Source organism: Python bivittatus, unplaced genomic scaffold (genome assembly GCF_059951505.1).
Source record: "Python bivittatus isolate LINGU-HERP-01145 unplaced genomic scaffold, Pbiv_v1 ctg000480_np1212, whole genome shotgun sequence".
NCBI lineage: Eukaryota > Metazoa > Chordata > Lepidosauria > Squamata > Pythonidae > Python > Python bivittatus.
This window is the reverse complement of record NW_028277075.1, coordinates 13929720-13949314: the sequence shown is the minus strand read 5'-3', so window position 1 is coordinate 13949314 and position 19595 is coordinate 13929720. Positions and strand designations below refer to the sequence as shown.

At 39.7% G+C, this 19595-nt stretch overlaps 2 protein-coding genes across 8 annotated transcripts in view; one reads left to right on the top strand and one right to left on the bottom strand.

Moving 5' to 3' along the window:
* The first annotated feature begins 8601 nt into the window (after positions 1-8601).
* Positions 8602-9948, top strand: INSM2 (INSM transcriptional repressor 2). The gene has a single exon (XM_088145074.1). It carries the CDS (start codon positions 8602-8604, stop codon positions 9946-9948), a length of 1347 nt encoding a protein of 448 aa, XP_088001200.1.
* A 1443-nt stretch (positions 9949-11391) lies between these two features.
* The window catches only part of RALGAPA1 (Ral GTPase activating protein catalytic subunit alpha 1), a 156425-nt gene continuing 148221 nt past the window's right edge, over positions 11392-19595 (bottom strand). For all 7 annotated transcript variants that reach the window (XM_025168223.2, XM_025168224.2, XM_025168225.2 and 4 more), the window contains one exon: positions 11392-13020. In XM_025168223.2, coding sequence (XP_025023991.1) covers positions 12872-13020 — 149 coding nt within the window. In that variant the 3' untranslated portion in view covers positions 11392-12871. The remainder of the gene's footprint in view (positions 13021-19595) is intronic.

The following is a 19595-nucleotide window of genomic DNA, read 5'->3' as shown; positions in this document are numbered from 1 at the left end:
TTTTATGATTAACTGGATTTTACACTCAAATGTTAAGTATATTAATGTTCAACTCCTTTCTTTAATAGTTGATGCAAGACTATTGCAATGTGCAATGCAATTCTATATGGAGTTGCCCTTGAAGATCACCCAGAAGCTACTGCTGGTACAAAATGCAGCAGCATGAGCAGTAATGGGCACTTCATGTTACACCTACTGAGTGACTGTGAAAAGACAAGAGAAGAAAAGATGTTTGTGATGTTCCAACCCATAAATCATTTCAGGACGCAGTGCAGCCAGAATACCTTGAGCTACTTCCTGTTCTGGAAGATGTAGTTCCTGAAATGTAAGAATTACCCCTACATGCTTAGTGTAAGGTTCATATAGATTAATGCAGGTAGCTACCATTGACTTCTTGGAAATTTCTGTTTCCAGTTGCCATGTGTAGTACTCTGAATAATCTCCCAGTGTTTATTAATGCTCCAAACAGGCAGCTGCTGCAGTTACCCAGATATTTAACAGTCTGCAGGAATGTGGGAACTTAGCCAAATTACTCTGAACAGTTGGATACATTCTCCTAATCAAGATAATATTTATTTATTTGTTTCTTAAGGCCACCTGACCCCGAAAAGACTGAGTTATGTATAATATTTCAAACTCTTAATTTAAAAACATAGTTAAAAACATAAGTGCCTGGACAAAATAATAGCATTAAAAAGACTCAACAGGGGCTCCACAAATATCCTAATCTCAGGCCTGGGAAGAGAGCCAGGGACTTCCAGAACACTTGGAGAGTAAGAGCAGTGGGGCAGAAACAACTGGAGACAGGCAGTCCCTCAAATAGCTAAGCTCCATGTCATAAAGGGCTTACAGGGTGAGGACCAGTACCTTGAACTGCATCTGGAAGCTGACTGGCAACCAATGCAGCTTACGAGCAGTGATGACACATGGGAAAATTGAGCAGTGCCAGTCCCACACTGCTACATTTCGTACCAGCTATAGCTTCCAGATGGTCTTCAAGGGCATCCCCATGTAGACCACATTGCAATAGTCCAATTGTGAGGTGACTAGGGCATGAGTGATTGCCTGAAGGATCTCCTGGTTGAGGAAGGGGTGCAACTGGTGTACAAGGTGAACCTGGGCAAAGGCCCTCCTGGCCGTAACTGCCATCTACTCTTCAAGCAATAACTGCAAGTCCAGGAGGACCCATGTTGCACACTAATCTCAAATGGGGAAGTGCACCCCATCCAAGTCCAAAGGTGAAAACATCTCCAATCCAGGGGCCCAAACAGCAATTGGAATTCAGTTTTGTCAGGATTGAGCTGACATCTGTTCCTCCCCATCCCAACCCAAACAGTTTCCAGACATTGGAAGCTAGTACACTGACAGATGGTACACTGACAGCTTCACCTGCACAGTCCAGGGCCAAGATGTACAGGTTAGTATCTTCCTCATACTGATGATACTGAATCTCAAACTGATGGATGACCTTAACCAGCAGTTTCATGTAGATGTCAAACTGGTAGCATGAGAATGTTAAACCCTGAGGAATCCCAGACATGAGGGGCCATGGGCGCAATTGCTCTGCTCCTGTCAATGCTGACTATGACTGGCCATTGAGGAAAGAGGCAAACAGCTGCACCACAGGCCCCCCTGCAGCCAGTCCAGAAGGATACCATTGTTTATGGTATTGAAAACCATTGAGGGATCAGGGATGGGCACATCCAAGCTCTGCAGAGGTAATTGAAAAGCATGACCAATGCCATCATCATACAATACCCTGGCCTGAAACCCAATTGCAGCAGGTCCATATAATCCATTTCCTCCAAGATCCTCTGCAGCTGCTGTCCAACTACCTTCTCAACAACCTTCCCCACAAAGGGGAAGTTGGGTACTGAATGATGCCTCTTCAGAAGGGGGCACATAACCCCCTCCTTCAAAGAGGCTGATTTTATTTATTTATTTATTTATTTATTTATTTATTTATTATTAAATTTACATGCCGCCCATCTCCCCCAGAGATGCATGGGCCCACCCACAAGTCACCTCTCAGGCCTCCTTAACAATCCTGGAGGGGCCTGGGTGTCAGCCTTTCAAGGTAGATCAGACTAGGAATCCAGTGCTGTGTAGGTCTGTACTACTTTTATTGTAAAGCTATAGTAACAGAATCTTGCAAGTCTGAATGTGCTTCCCCCTGCTTCCCTTTATCTTTGTGAAAACTAGGGAGGGTCTTCTCTGAGATGTTTACTCAGGTTACATTCCTGTCCCAGACTCATTTCTCTTTTACCTGGCTATTGTCTTGGTAGAGGATTTTTCCTCTTCTCCCTCAAGGCCATTCCCTCTTTCCCCTACACTGGGTCTAACAGACAATGACCAAACATACAGCTCATAGGATCTTGTCCACTTTCTGGGGAGTCACAAAATCAAATATGGTCCAGTTAAGTAGTAGTAGTAGTAGTAGCAGCAGTAGTAGTAGTAATAAGCCTTAAAAGTAGCACCTAAAGATAGAAACTGCCTTTTTTCCTGGTAAGAAGACATACATATATATGTACATATGGCAATTGAATTAATTCTTTAGAGAAAAAATGGAAAGGGCATGGAAGCAACACTATTAAGCAAGTAAAGTAACTAACTTTCAAGTTTTACAGAGTTTATTTTCAGACTGGAATGAAAAAGAGAGAGGGGTGAAAGAGGAACAGTGACATATTGCTGGCAAATAGAGGAAACCAAGTTTGTAATAACAGACAGTGTTAAAATTTGTATTATAGTGTAAGCTATCTGCAGACTAGAAGACTAAAGTTGGAAGAAGTCATTAAGGCCACCGAGTCCAACTTCTCACTGAGGGCAAGAATATAAGTTAGAGCATCCCCAACAGATATCTGTCCAGCCTAGGGTTACCAGATATCTGAACAGGCAAAGGAGGACATGGACAACTGGAAAGGAGGACAAATGGGGGGGAAAGGAAGACACACTGTTTAAATTTCTTGGCCTCCGCAACAAAAATTACAGCAAAAAACTGCAAAAAATGTTCTTAGGCCTATATATATATATGAAATTACTTTTTCTAGGATCAGAAAGACTGGTTTTTCAATCACAATATTTCTCCAACAAATCTTTATTTTCAAGAACATACACTAGCAATAATATAGAATCGACGATGATGTGCTTTCCAAATTTCACCATAGAAATGTATGTCTAGTCATATGATCTACAGACTACAGCGATTGTAGATTTGAAGGGGCTGGATTGAAGTTGATTGCTGGAACTAGGAAATAAATAATCTAGCCTGTCAAGTCTGTCCATGGATGAGGGAAAGAAAGAAGTAGACAATTTACATGGTCACACTACATGAAAGTTTGAATGATTACTGTTGTGGAAACAGTGTCTCCCCCACCCTCCAAAAAAAGATACTCAAAAAGCTGGACAATATTTTATTTTAAAGCTATGCCTGCCACATGGAGGACATGTCCTCCTTTTACCAGTTGTCTGGTAATGCTATTTGAACACATCTAGGGAAGGGTGGCTTACCTCCCTTCCTCACTAATTGATTCCAGTAGGTAGTCTATCCTAACGGTCAATCAGAATCTGCCTTCCTGTCAATTAGACCATTCTGTGTTCTACACTTTGAGATGGCTTTTCCTTTGTAGCAGCCCTTCAGATACTTAAATAACTTCTTTAAATAATCTCTTATCTAGGCTAAACATGCCCAGTTACATCAATTTCTTTTTGGACTTAGTTTCAGACCTCTGGTTATCCTTGTCTTCTTTGCACCTGTTCCAGCTTCAATTCTTTTGAAATTGTGATGCCTAGAACTGGACACAGGAAATAGAGTATAATTCAGTGGTTCTTAAACTGTGTGACCCAATTGCCCCTTTTCCTGGTTTCAAATAATATCATTACCCTCCCACCCACCCCCCACCCCAGACTCTGTTGTTTTATACAAGCATCTTAGTAGTGGCAGTGCCAAACTGGATCCTTGACTCACAAACAGGCAATTACAAATTGCTCCATTACCTCCAGGATATGCCCAAATTACACCCTTTCTGTTTAAAAACCTCTAGTCTAATTTGTCCCTTCCTGCTTCTGATAGACCAGAACCAACAGAACTAAAGAGATCAGGCAATTGGAACAGAGAAATAAACATTTTCTCCCTGAAAGCAGAGTTCCTCTCTTGTTTTGAGAAGCACAGAATATAACCCTCTATGATAGGCCTTTTTGATGTTGATAGTGATGATGATGATGGTGATGATGATGATGGTGATGATGTTATAGAATTTGATTAAGCTAAGTTGCTTTCAGGTCAAGTTAGTTGGGTGTTTCTTAACCTTGAAATGATTTCATTTTTCCCCATTATCCAAGACTAGAAAAATTAGTCTTAAATGCTACATGTCTCTCTCTCCTAATTGGTTAAAAATGCCATTCTGGAAATGTTCAGGCAACACTACTTTCTCATAATATTGGCAATGTCACATGCTCTAAAATAATTTCTTTTATCTTTAAACATTAGAGAAAAATTTGTGTAGAGAAATAGTGGCATCTTACAAGGAATGTTTTTGGAACAGGAGAGAATTAAATGTTCAGAAGCCCAGAGTATCCATATTTTCATATTACTATAAATTACATGTAAAAACTCCATTAACATAATACAGTTTTTGTACTGTATTTCTTGAGTTTTTTAAATGCACAAATATTATTTTACAAAACTGCCCATTCGCCTCTGCAGTTTGGTTGTACATTAAAAAAAAACCACCTCTGCATCTGTTTCCATGTGTGTGTAACATCTCTGTCAATTGTGACTAAATGTTTCTTTCCCCTTCACTTCTCCTGGAAACTCTTCCCATTCTGAAATTCCAGTTGCTGAACAATTTCTTTCATGGGAACCATGAATTTGATTTCAGCTACTCTGAGGTGCAAAGAAGCTTCTCTTAACTGCCTCTAACATGATACTCTGGAAAGTTAACAGTAGTGTGTCAGTTTTGGAGAAACATGAAATTTGTGGTACTTCTGTCACATGCACAATCTACAGGGGGACACAATTTAGTTTCCCACTAAATCAGCAGAATGGTCAGTATCATTGTGTTTGAAGAATTAGAAAAAATATATTGCTGTTTTCAAAGAGTTAATGCTCCAGAATTATTACTTTCATCATTATCTCATTCATTACCACAATACTTTGTTCCTCTTATTAAACAAAAATAGCTTATATTGTTTTCTGTTTGACATTATTATCAAAACAAGCACATTTAAATGAATAAATAAAGCAAATAAAAGCTTTGTGCTTTTGATTTACAATTGTAGTTCAAATAAATAAAGGACCTTTAGGAGAAGGGGGAATGAATAACTGGGGAGAACAGAAGACATTCGGAACAAACTGAAAATGGAAGCACTTTTGAAATCTAGCTTGTGACTAGTAGTTGATTCCTAGTCTGAAGATGCTGAGATCACCTGCAGGTAACCTATTTTAGGGGTAACTAGTCACAAAATAGCCATCATGGGTACTTAACTGTTCTCAAAATGCCTTGGAGCCAATTATATTACATCATCCAGCTAAAATTTTCTAAGAAAAAAACCCTTGCTGCCAAAGGATGTGTTATTTGGTACAATGATGACAATGACACTTCATTGGAGGCTCCAGAGTAAGATAAGGTCTTCTTCCATTAGTCATGTAGCTTCTCCAATCTTGTGGACACAGAGAATTTATGTAGGATAATGGCTAATTGCACATTCAGAAACTTCAGTTAGAGCAAACAGTTCTGGAGGATATGAATACAGAACATCATCCTCAGTCTGCCCCTGGCCAATTGTGAAGGCAACGTCTTTCTGCCTTTTCTTGCTTTACATCAAAAGTTCTATTTTCCAACTTCTGATGGCACAAGCACCATTGGAAGGTCTGTCTGTCTTCTTTCAGTTCATTGTAAGTGATATCTCTGCTACAACTGCAAATTTGTGTTGCGGTTGCATGCCTAAACCCTCCACAATAATTCCATCCTGGACTGGTGGACCAGTGAAACACTGAACCTTTTCCTTGTGTGGCTAAAAGGTCAAGTTTTTGTTTTCTTTTAAAATGAATCCTATAGAAATTACTTAAAAGCAGGGAAATGATGGATGGACAGGAGGCTGGAAAGTGGCTATTTGGGGGTAGTGGTGATGAAAAGACTGCAAGAAAGAGAAGGGGAGAAGGGATGAGTACATGGATGTACTCATGCATGTCAGCACAACAAGGAAGTGAGCAAACTCCAAATCTTAACTGACAATCTTAAGGAAAAAGTACCAGCAACAACAAAAAAGTTTTCCCCTTCTCTCCCAGTGCAGATGACTCTCCCAGTTGGATTAGAATCTAATAACGCTTTTTGCATGCTAAAATTCTCCTAATGGGTCTTGCAAAGCCAAGAGCTGGGATAAGGTAACTCTTCAGATTGGGCACAAAGGCTGCTGTGAAACTGACAAAAATTAGTTTTCCCTTCTAGCTCAAATGATAGCAAGAACAGTGCAGCAGTGAAACAATGAGGTGTACTCCCCTCACCATCCAGTGGTGGACTGATAATGTGTTTGCCATAAACAAGCAAGTTCTACACTGAGCATTGGGCTAGATGACCTCTAAAGTCCCAGCTGTACAATTCTATGACAGTTAGATATTGTTTGCTCCTGCAGAGAGAAACTACATGTCTTCAAAGATGCACCCAGACAAGAAAAGTGATCGGTGCTTGTTTTCCTGGCACAACTGGGGGCACCAAGCTTTGGCAACAATGCTAGCTCTGTGTTCTTCCTGATGGCAGCTAATGTCGTCCCAAATTAATGGATTCCCCAACTTCTATGGCCCAGCTTTTTTACCAAAGCTTGAAATCTGGACAGTGATTTCTTAAGCCAGCTTCACTTCCAGGTGGTGTTGGCACAGAAGACAAGCAGCTTAAGGCTGCTGTACAAAATTATCCTTCTCTCTCTACTAGCATGAATGGAGAGAACAATACTAACTTTCATGGCAAAGTTGTTGCACTCTGAACAACTGATAGCATCATACAAATGCAACACATTATTACATTTACTGAAAAATAGTGTAGCTACCAATCCAGTTCTCCCACTTCCTGATTATTAGGACTAATGAGCATCTCAGTCTGCTGAAGACCAGTGGTGAGATTGCCATTAATCTTCGCCTTTCCATGTACAAGTTGCATGTCTGGTTGATAATGGGAAGAGGTTAAATGATTGAGATAATTCTGCTTGGGATTATACATGGTAGCCTACACCCTTAAGATATAAGGGCAGGAGTTTGCTTCCACTCAGAGGATGTAATAGAAAGCAGTAACCCAGCTTACATATTGAGGTGAGACCTCATGGAGTTTGACCAATGAAATAACTGAGTAATTTTCACCACCAAGTTTTGGAACCAGAGGAACAATGAAGAGCTGAAAAAAGAAGAAATCACTGGTTTCTGGAAAAAGAAGAGATCACTGGTTTCTGGAAAAAGAAGAGATCACTGTTCACTCAGAACAGACTTTGAAGCTAAGCTAAACCTTACTAAGATAGGGAATAGATGGAACTCAAGCCAATACTGGAAGCAGTTTGTCCTCAGGCTTGTAGTTTTCTTCAGAAAAAAAAAATGCTAAAAGCATTGCATCTATAAGGAGGGGAGATATCACTGAACAAGTACATCTTTGCCCTTGAGTCCTCCCCTCCCTTGCTTTCCAGCCTGGATTTCTTCCCCAAAGACTTAGGAGGCGTTACTGTTTGGACAGCTCCCTACTTTTCATGCCACTCCTGCTAGAACTAAGCTGTTGGAAGAAGTTGTTCAGCTGTTTCCCTGCTACTTCTCTTCTAGAAAAGAAGAAAAGTGTATTTCCTTTTGCCTTTATTATAGCCTAGGCTTCCAAAAACATTCCACCAGCTTACTGGGGGTAGGGGGAAGATACTGAAGTAGGGGAAATGGAGCAGATACTTTCAGGAGCTTCTTTTGCTTCGAATTGTTTGTCTTTTAGGAGAGGACGGAGACATCTGCATTCCTTCGAGGATCGTTTCAGCCCCCATAGGAACTCATTTATTGAAAGGGCCAAACTGTTTCTAAAGCTCCATCCACTGTAGGTAAGGTGACTTCACCTTAATGGATTCTCTTTGCCCGAAGCATCTGAACTCCTTGGCCAGCGCCTGCTGCCCGGCGCGACTCCCTCACCTTTGCCTTGGCTTTTGAAGAAGGAAGCCGTGGGGCGAGCAGAAGATACTTATTCCAAGGATGTTTGGAAAGGGAACTGAGCTTGACTGGGAAGATCGGGCCAGAGGAAGGAAGGGCGCAACGTGTGGAAAGTCGGCTTAGTACAAGTCGGTGGGTAAGGGATGGCTGGGCGGCGAGAAAGTTGCTTGCCGCGGAGGTAAGCAGCTCGTCTCGCCCCGGCCCGCCCCTTGCAAGCGCCGATTGGGAAAGTGCCCAGGCGCTCTCCCAAGCTCAGATTCTCCCGCCTTTTCCAGCTCGCGTTTCTCCTCCCTCCACATTTGTTCTCTCAACTCCTCATTGGCAGCCTTGGGCCGAGGGAACGATGACGCACTCGCTCCCCGAGGGACGTGAGGTATAAACGCCCGACGGGCACGCAGCGCCGGTGCAAGTGGAGCGCTGCCATCCGGTGTACCCGGAAGATGCCGCGGGGGTTCCTGGTGAAGCGGAGCAGGAGGCCGGGGGGCTCCTATAGGGTGCGCCCCGCAGGCGGACCCTCAGCGCTCCGCCTGGAGGAAGCGCCCCGCCTCGCAACGCCTTTGCCAGAGGCGCCGCAACAGCTCCAGCAGCTGCCTCAGCCAAACTCCCCCCTGATGGCGGTCTGGGGCGCTGGAAGTTCGGACCACGCAGCCCTCGCAGCGGAGGAGTCCAGGCACTGCGCCCCTTCTCCCGTATCTGCCGAACCCTCTCCCCTGGGTCCTGCCTTGGCACTGGCGGAGAAGGTGCCCCTGATCCCACGCACTCCTGTGCCTTTGCCCGTGCCGCTCCCCTTGCCTGCTGCCCCGCTTTGCCCGGCTATCCCGCTCAAGCTCCCGTCTCGAGCGAAGGCGCCGCCTGCCAAGAAGCCCAAGGCCGTGCGCAAGCTGAGCTTTGCAGACGAGGTGACCACGTCGCCAGTGTTGGGGCTGCGGATCAAAGCTGCTTCCGAGGCGGGCAGCGAGGGGATCCGCGTGGCTCGCCCGACGCTGCTGGGTGAATTTGTTTGCCAGCTGTGCAAGGAACCCTATGCTGATCCCTTGGCCCTGGCCCAGCACCGTTGTTCACGAATTGTGCGCGTCGAATATCGCTGCCCGGAATGCCACAAAATCTTCAGCTGCCCGGCCAACCTGGCTTCTCACCGCCGGTGGCACAAGCCGCGCCCGACCACCTCCGCCGGCCCCACCCAGGACAAAGAAAACAGCCGCGGGGAGCCCGGCCGCGATCAGCACCACAGCGCTGCGGACAGCTCCTGCTGCCGGGACCAGCCCGCCCCTCGTCCCGCCCAGCTGGGTCCGGCCGGCGAAGCTGCCGCCGCCGCCGCCGCCGCCGCCGCCACCACCATCCCCGGCTCCGGCTCCGGCTTGGTCGCTCCTCCTGGCGAGCTCTTCCTTTGCCCTTATTGCCACAAGTCTTTCCGGCGCCAGGCGTACCTGCGCAAGCACCTGGGCACCCACCAAGCTGGGATCGCCAGCTTCACCAGCAACTCCTCACCCCCTCCCCCTCCCCCGCAACAGATCGCTTTTTCCTGCCATTTGTGCGGCGCGCACTTCCCATCGGCGGACATCAGAGACAAGCACCGGGTATGGCACGCGGTGCGTGAGGAATTGCTTCTGCCATTGGGGCAGCCTGAGGGCAGCGCTAATCATGGTGAGCAGCAGATCTTTTCCTGCAAACACTGTCCCTCGACTTTCTTCAGCTCGCCCGGTCTCACCCGACACATCAACAAGTGCCACCCCTCCGAGAACAGACAGGTTCTTCTATTGCAGATGTCCGTCAGGCCAGGCTGCTAGGCTGTCCAGCAACCACTTGATTCTCCTCTCCAGACTGAACTGTGAAATTGCAAACGTTATGGCTAGAAATTTGCCCGACTGTACAGAGCAGGTGCTCGGACTAACCGATTCTCCCGTTATTTGGAACTGTATTATGTGATATTTCCTTTGTCCCCAAGCTTTGTTCCTTATTCTTTGGTGACCCAAACAAATCCTCTCCAAAGTGTAATTCCAATGGAAAATCACAGCCAAGAGGTATCACCATATTTTGTGTCAAGTCTTTTTAGTACAGAAAAACCAATTATTCTTGACAAATTTTCCTTGCTGCCTTATAGTGGGATGAGAGTATACTGCACATTCTGTGAAATACTGAACTCTTACTGTTTTCATAGTGAACTCTTACCATTTTAAGAAGGAAGCCTACTTTCTGCTTTAGGACTAAAAACATGGTATTGCATTGAGAAAGGAAAAACACTTTTCTGGCTGTGCATAATACTATAGCTAAACCTAGAACCAACTGTGTGCCTACCTGTGAGTAAATCATCTGGGGAAAGTGGGACTGTGAATATTTAATTCTGGTTACTCTTGTCCCTAGGACCTTTATTACATCCCAACACTGTTTAATTAAAGCTTAATAATTTTCTAGGGGGAGTAGTAGTAGTCAGTTATATATTTAATTAGTGGAATTTGCCTAAGTTTTAAAAACATATTAGTTTTTGTAGCTGTTTTGTTCATTGTGTTCTGTATTATAAAAATATATAGTCAGTTATTCATAGCAAGTCAATGTCTGATACAAAATGCTCCTTCTGTCTGCTGTTGCTCATTACTGGTTATTAAAATCAGCATTAATTTTTGTTTCCTGAGTATATTGTGTAAATTTTCAAGCTCACTAAAACACAAATGGTAAAAGGAAAACACACACAGAGGGATCGGAGGGTTACTTTAAAATTCTGAGTGTTGGGATGGTAGACATTCTTGAATAATAACTTTAATGAGCACAAGAGGTTGTTAGCCTTTTTAAATTCAGTGCTCTCCATCCTGCATGGAAAGTGGTTTTGTAAAATTATCATCCTCTAGCTCTTTCTCCTGGGCCCTTGGTTAGAACCTGAATCACTGGAAAATGCCAGTTGGATGAACAGACAATAATATGAATGAAAACTATTTACAATATCATTTAGGGATCAGCCTTTTCAAAACCAAAACCAAACTTTGAACTGGATTGTTAGCTAAAACATCTCCCTTGCTTCCAGGTTTCAGTTTGGTTTTGTCTGACAAAATATTTGGAAATTAGGCTAGCAGGATTACACTGTTGTCCAACTTCACTGATATATTTTTCTAAAGATGACTCTTGGAGAATTTTCTCTGGATTTGGGTTTTGAGTTTTTACACATCATTGTAAAGTATTAATATTTTAGCTATGCTAGTCAACAGGTATGGTTCAAGGAAATATTAGATATGGCAAAATACCTTTTCACTCCAGCTTTATTTACTTGTCAAAATTTCCCAAATGTTGCAATCTGGAAAGTTGAAAAATGCAACATACTACATATACAATAATTTCAATATACAATTTGCTTAAAACAGTAGACAATGATTTTAGCTTAAAATACTAAAAATAAAGCCTCTTTTTAAGGAGGGGAAAAAACGAGGAAGCATTATTAGTTGCTTCTAGCATTAAATGCTGTACTTTGGACTTTATGAATACTGTTTTAAGCAGAATATGTGTTACGTGAAGTAAATTTATTAGAAAACTACATTTGGAACAAGAAAAGACTAAAAAGGTTTTGCATTTGAACAACTAAATGATCAATGATTCCATGCTATTTTCCATTCTTTTCATTATATTTGTGCACCCAAAAGGTTTGCATAAAGGTTTTTGTAATGAAATACAGAACACCAAAAGTGGTAAGAATAATTTTATTGTATTATTAAATAGCATGTCTTTTCTTCAACCATTACAAATTTGTATATACTACATAGCAAACAAATACATCAATATATATTTCTATAGTTGCCCAGGTGAGGAACATATATTTACACATGCAGTTAGTACCAGTGGCATGCTACATTTTGTTAAAGCATAATATGGCAAACAACACAGTTGTATTCTTCATTATGAAAATATTTCTGAGTAGTAGTGGCAAATTGGAGTGGAATGTATTTGTGTATATATCTGCTATTATGAGGGCGCAGCCTCCCCCCTGCCCCACGTTACTTAATTGAAAGCAAATGATTGAAGTGGCAAAGTGCTTGAAAACAGGTGATTGTACATATGTATACTTACACAGGTATACCAAGGGACAATCTCAGTTTTTGGAGGAAAAAGGTTATGCCAAAAGAGCCAAGTGAAAAGCAAATGTTAGCAAGGAAGTCGGAAACTGTTGATACTTAACAGTAAATGCTTGCTCTTAAGTCTGTCCAAAAGTGAATGAGAATACTGGAGCTGATGATGGGTCTCTGTTAACTTGAACAGGTTTATTCTTATAATATACATACTCTGTACATAATTCTTGAATTCTAGTGATATTTGTAGAGAACTCTGGAAATACATCCTAGTTTGAAAAGTATACATGCATTCCTTTGAAGATGACATCTTTAATATTTTGAAAGGGTTACACAATAAATAAGAGTGGAACATGCCTGCAGTTTCCAGCTTCAGGGGTGGCTAGTAATTAATCACAGATGTTAAAAGAGTTGTTAGTTTCCTCTTACAAGGAAAAGTAAAAAAAACAACAAAACAGTGAAGGAAATACTCTGCACTGATAAACTATGATTAGCAGGAAGCTGAATATTCTAACAAAAAAGCTAAAATATTTTCACTTTGAAATAAAATTCCAGTACGTTTCTTTAAAATAAAAATAAGAGCAGAGGAATGAAGGAAAAATATTCAGCATAGAGGAGAGATTTATATCTGGGGGAAAGGGGCTGAAGGCTTTACCCCTCACTAAGTCTTGTAGGCTGAGCCAGAGGATCGCCGCAGTTTCATGGACATGCGACTCTTGCTAGTCCGTGGAGAAATGGGGAAAGCTAGATCGGACCTGTCCATCTGCGCTGCTGCTGGAACTTCGGACGCCTGAGTCTCGGGGTAGGACCCTATAGAAAACAGAAGGACCTCACATATTAAAACAATCTGATTAGAGAAGAGATTTTGCAAAGTGCAAGCCCTGAACAGTATCTGCTTTTTTGATCTGTCCTATCAACAGCAACTCATCTGCCAGAATCATTAACAAACCCATCTATTTTCTGTGGTCCAACAAAAATTATGAAGTGGACAGTCTAAGTTTCAAACAAAATAGCTTAGACAGTCTAAGTTTCAAACAAATTAGCTAATAACAAAGGACGGGGAGTTATTAAAAAGAAGCTAGAATGGCATCTAATTTGTGTTCTACATACAGTATATATTCTTATAGGATTCAATAGGGCAGAAGTGTGAATAGATCATGCTAGCTGAATGTACTACATGATTCATTATCTTTGTAAAAGGAACAAGATAATTTTGACAGGACTTGTAGTATTTTTTGACCCAAAAGCAGAGTAATTTTCCTTGGATCGGCCCCAAGACAAATAGCAGAAGCAATAGGTTAGATTAACACAATTATTGCAAAAGTCAAGATTCTGAGGCATGCAAAACAGACCAGATTTTATGTATATGATCATTCCTGCAAGTTACAGATAAGGTTCCAGCTGCCAGAAAGAAAAGGTATTTCTTTCTTTCTTTTGCCTTTTAAAATAAGCTGCAGATCAAAACTCATGTCTGCATGCACTTACAAAGATATATGTTATTTTTTTAAGAAGTGAGAGGACATGGCTGACAGTAGCAGAGATCAATGCTCAGGCACCAGTTGGCTACTACACGCACACTGCCAATTCTGTCCCTACATTCAGATCATGCTATTTATACTTGAGGTTCTGCAATAATTCTACATTTTCCCACTGCAAAATGTGAAAATCTCTGTTCTTTCTTTTTGAAAGATGATGGAATACTGCTTTCTTCAACTAATCTGAATTATTTATAATATTCATAATATTTTTCAGATTTCCTGCTTTCATTAATGGACTATTAGGTGATGCTGCACTCCGTAAATGCTCAGAAACAAAATTCTTACTATGATGTAACAAAACAGAATTTGGCCATAAAGCCTGTTTTTTACAATTGACCTTACACATGTGCATGCACACATAAATGTTTGTAGTCAAAGGTGGCACCAAAGTCCTACTGGAACCAATGGGCTAAATCTTCATACAGTGATTTTAATGGTCTTCCATCATAAAGTGTGTATTTATGCATGTACATTTATATTCTATTCAGCTTAAAATATTTTCCTCCAAGGATACTAACATGGCAAAATAATTCAAGAACTGTTTGGATCAAACTATAAATAACCCAAAATATAAAGAATCACATTTGCAACTGGAAAGAACTTTAATTAATATGAAAACTAACAGAATTCAGGGAGCCTGGTGTTGCATTACACTGGGAAGAATTTCCTAGTATTTAGGAAAAATTAGGTGTTATATTTTCAGAGGCTGAATGGATTCTACAACAAGATCACTCTATAAATCCCTGGTGTATTTCTGGTATTCTATGCATAGTATTCTACAATTATGTTAAATCTTATAATTATATCATAATTTAATGAACAGATACTTCTGAAATAAACATAAAATACCCTTACACTGATGTATTTAGTGTTTCTATTTTACAAAAAATATGTTTATGAAATCACTTTAATAAAATATTTTTGCTAATCTCAAAGGTATTCCCTCCCTCCCTCCCCAGATAAACCTTAAGGCACTTTCTTGCTCTCATTCTGGAACACTGCTGAAAGTAATCACTGCAAGCCATGTTGACTAAGTCATGAAAGTAACTGCTTTTAAAAACAAAATGTCATAAGCCTGACCTAATAATTCAAGTGCTATAGTTTATGCTTTGGCCAAGCACTTTCTAAAATAGCTTCTCTCCTTTTTTCTGTAGATAGATACATAGATCAATCAATAGATGAGCTATCTTTTGGTCTAGAAATGATCCCAAATGTAGCTTTACATTTCAAAGCAGTTTAATCACTTGTATGCCCACTAACAGCGTTTAGCTTGATGGTTAGAAGGCTGACTCCTAAGCCATTTGATATGGGAAATTTATAATGGGAGGATTGGTCTTTCAAATATTTAGTCCCTCAACCTCATCTCCTTAGGAAAAAGACTAGTATCTTAATATATAAAAACCACTATCTTGAACTGTGTTTGGAAACAAGCTGGTAGCCAATGCAATTCACATGAAGCTGGTAGCATAATAAACAAAGAATGTGTCAAAAAGCAAGTTAGTTGCTGAAGTTTCCAAATACTTTTCAAGGGCATCCATGAAAAAGTGCAGTTCATGAATTTCAACTGATTTAGGCATGGAGTATATAAAGCCACAGTAAAAGAAAATTTATTATGCCCTAAAAACCCTCTTTCATATAGGAAAAGAGTGTGTTTTTTGTTTGTTTGTTTAAATTCATCCCCACCTGCCCAACACACATCAATATTCAGACATTCTATCTTGTTCACATTTTACAAGGAATCATAGCATTCCAAATGGTAGGATAGTGCATAAAAAGTAAACATTGGTGCTCTGCACAGCCTACCATTCACAGCTAGTGTGAAAGACCTTCCAATTCAAGCCTTTGCCCTTTACCTTGAAGTGGCCAATTCTTTCTAGAGGTGGCTTGGGAAGGAGAAGAAATATCACACCATTTCTTTCTTTGTTGAGAATGAAGAAGTGATGGAGAGGTGGACAGAAGTAAGGAAAAAGGAAGAAAGATAAAAAGATAACAGGTGTGAGACATGAGACATGAACAGCAGAGGTTGGAGGGCATTTACAGATGAGTACAGAAAGGAGAAAGTTAGAATCTGTTATGTTGCTAACATGCAAGCTAAGGTTAAAGAGGGATGCATTAATGTGTAAAAATGAATCAACAGCTGAACAATTAGGAAGAATACTCACCAACTACAGGTTACAAAAGAAAAAGAAAAAGAAAAAGAAAAAGAAAAAGAAAAAGAAAAAGAAAGAACAGAAAAAAGAACAGAAAAAAAGAAAAAGAATTCTATAAAAATAATTCTGATCCAACAGCCTCATTGATAAACCATTATGACATAAATATGATATAGCGTTTTAGAAACTGCTTACAAATAAAAAAGCCTGCAATCAATAAAACATAAAATGGTAATACCTCTCCCTAAAAGCAGTTTTCCAACTCACATGAAAAAGAAAATTCTTTCTAAAATTCTGCTGAGTGCAGTTCTAACACATATTTTACTGAGAACATTCAATATTAAAAATCACCAACTTGCAAAAAGAATATATGTGGTTACGATACATATTATATTTCTAAAGAATTGGAAACTGAAAATAATACTTTTAACTTTTATGAAAATAGAAGCCAGTAAACCTGTAGTATACATGCAGTACAATCCATATAATTTATTTCGGTAAGACTTCCCCTTCCTGGTCATCATTAATATTTATCTAACTTGAAGGTAGTAGTTGAAAAAGAATTAGAAATGCAGCAATTTATTTTGAGTATGTTTCAACAATCCAGATAAATATTCCCTATATCATAAAAAGTTTTCATTATGTCCTTTGAGCTGGCTAGAAGCTAAGAACATTAACAACTGAGATGTTATAGAGAATTCAAACACAGTAACAGATAGCAAAATCTTAAAGAGCTTTGGTTTCAGATTTCATCTACTCTGTTTTACCTAGTACTTATCAATTCAGAAAGAAATTTTGACTCATGGAAGATTAATTTTGTATATGGTAATGGTAGCAAGATTATTATATGCACAAAGATGGAAGAGTACTGAAATTCCCACAATGGAGGAATGGATCATAAAACTGTCAGAATTAGTGGAAACAGCAAAAGTGACCTGTTTGGGCAGGGAGAAAACAACAAGTTTTTTAAAAAAAAAAAAAAAAGACCAGAAACCTTTTATGGCATTTTTGCTAACAGAAGAAAAAAGTGAAATTATTTATGGATTTAATTATTGAAAAAATATGATAATTTAATAAGGGTTGAAGGGATTTCTGGAAGAGATAAGAAGGAGGGGAGATGATGGGTTTGTCAATAACTGTTGAAGAGAAGGTTGGAAGTAATTGTTTTTATAACGTTAGTTTTCTTTCTTTTTTCTTTTCTTGTACCTTTTTCTTTCTTCTTTCTTTTCTTTTTCTTTAGATTTGTCTTTTACTTTATGTAAAATTCTTAATAAATAAAAACTCAGAAAGAAATTTCACTGTTAGGTTCAGACATATGCTTGGCAGAATTCCAATGCCAAAGGAGAGAAAGGGGCAAGACCCACTTCTTCATTTTGAACTTCTATCCAAAGCATCATCTATCACCTAGTTCTGAAGGGTGGGATATTGTCCGGAACAGCATGGAAAGTGATGCCAGGAGCTGGAGAAGGGGGAATGAAATAAACAATAGTTTGTTCTTCTTTCTCCAGGACCAGGGAATTCCATCTGACCTTGCTCACTTCAGAAACAGAAGAAACTTCAAGTCAATGATAGGCAAAGCTAGATGTAATCTACTGACTGTAAGAATATATTGGAACACTGTGTAAAAGTCATTTTGGGAAGAAAGGGGAATTTTTCCCCCCCAAAACATTTGATTTAAACATGCTTTTTTCCCCTTTTGCATATTGTCTTTTCTTTATTTCATTTAGCAGGCTATGATAGATTGTTCTTGACAGACTTAAATAGTCTGAATTAATTGACTGCAAACGGATTTTGAAATTAGATTAAATTAAAGGCTACATGTGGTCTCAGGCCTACTTTAAAAGATAGCAATATTTTGTTTCTATCAATATAAATATCAAATATTATATCGGGTGGATAACATCTTTGAAAATTAGTTGGTATATGCTAACTTGTAAAATACTATCATTAAAATTTTTTTATTCTATTTCCTCTAATAAACTTTTTGTGGTGAGGACAATAGGCTTGAAATACTGCATTCTGGAGATTCATTATACAGTACATTGCTTCTGACATTGTGGCAGCCTGCTCTTTTTCATTAAAGCAGCTGAGATCATTTCAGGCTTCTGCATGAGCCTAAAAAAGGGCACTCCTATTTTAAGGAATTCACTCATTAAAGTTCATATTTCTTAAAGCTGTCTGACTTTTTTTCAGGCTCATGTAGAAATGTGAAAAAAGTCAGGCTGCTTTAATGAATAGCAGAGAGGTGCTTGAAGCACTTTTTCTGGATCATTTTTACATGATTAAAATTAGGGGTATGCAGACCCCTAATTTAAATACTCTCTTTGACAATCTTATGTTTCTTGATTAATAATAGGATTCATCAACGAATTATACAACTGCCTTGAAATATGGAATCTTGCTGATAGGTGAAATATCTAATCTATATGATTAACATAAAAGTTAATATGCATGTCTTACTGCAGGCACGGGACGAATTAGCCTTCATAAATGGGTTAGCCTTCACAATCTAGGGTCTACAACTCCCAGAATTTTCAGTCAAAAAATGTTATGGCCATTACATCTTGTGGGACTTATTTGGGGAAGGCTGGTATAAATTTTGCACTGAAAAGATACAAAACCTCTTTGATTCCCTATGTTAGCACTGCATCTCATTTTAGGGGGTGAGGGGACTTTGCACACATAAAAATAGAGTTTTGCTAAAATGCTCTCTTCCTCTAATCTAATTACTCTTGGCTTAGTGTTTTAACTTATTCAACAGGTAAATGTCAAATAATACAGAAGATACATCTAAATATATTATGGGCTGAAAAGGCCCAAGGCTGTTTTTGTATTCCCTTCTAAATATACAATTAGAATTGCTTCACATTCTCTGGGGACTCTTATTAACATTATTTATGCATGCAAACAATTTCGCCAAAATGGAAAGTTAGCACTGACAGCAATCTCGAAACAATTCAGGAGACATTATGCTTTATCTGGGAGTTTTATTACAACAGATAGATTTTAACTAAGCTGCAATCCTCTGCACACTGACCTAGGAGTAAGTTGTATTAAACAGAGTGAGATTAGTTCTGAGTAAACATGCTGAGGGTCATGTTGTTTATCTTAACTTCTGTGGTACATACTGCAAACCACAAATCTCTTTTATGGGAAATGTTTGTTTGTTTGTTTATTTATATGTCAAATTTATATCACCGCCCAACTCCCCCACAAGGTTTATATGATAAACCACTGCTTGATTACATCTGCTATAAACAGTCACAAATCTGATATTACTTGACTTTCTGAACCAATTTTAAATTAGTTTGACTTCTGAGTTACAAGAATCCTGTTGCAACTGTCTCAATATTCAGTTAGGAAAGAGATAAAAGATTAAAATCTCCTTCAACTTGATTCCTGGTGGGCTACATGGACAGGTCCATGTGGTTTACATGGCAAACAAGTTTGGTTTGTCATTGCTGTCTTTGGCTCCCCCCCCCCCAAATATTTCCTGATATTTTTAGAGTTATTTTTGTAAATTCATCTTTACAAAGACAGCTGGAAGATCAGTTACCCAACAATCTTTCCTTTCTAGAGGGCATGAGAGAGGATTCTTTAATACCCTGGAGAATCTCCTGAAATTGAGCAAAAGAATCTTTTACTGGTACTGCAGGAATCTGAGTTATGTCAATTTCTCCTTTACAAAGCAGCTGCC

Coding starts and splice junctions, on each gene's coding strand:
- INSM2 (XM_088145074.1), top strand. CDS start 8,602: ATGCCGCGGGGGTTCCTGGTGAAGCGGAGCAGGAGGCCGGGGGGCTCC.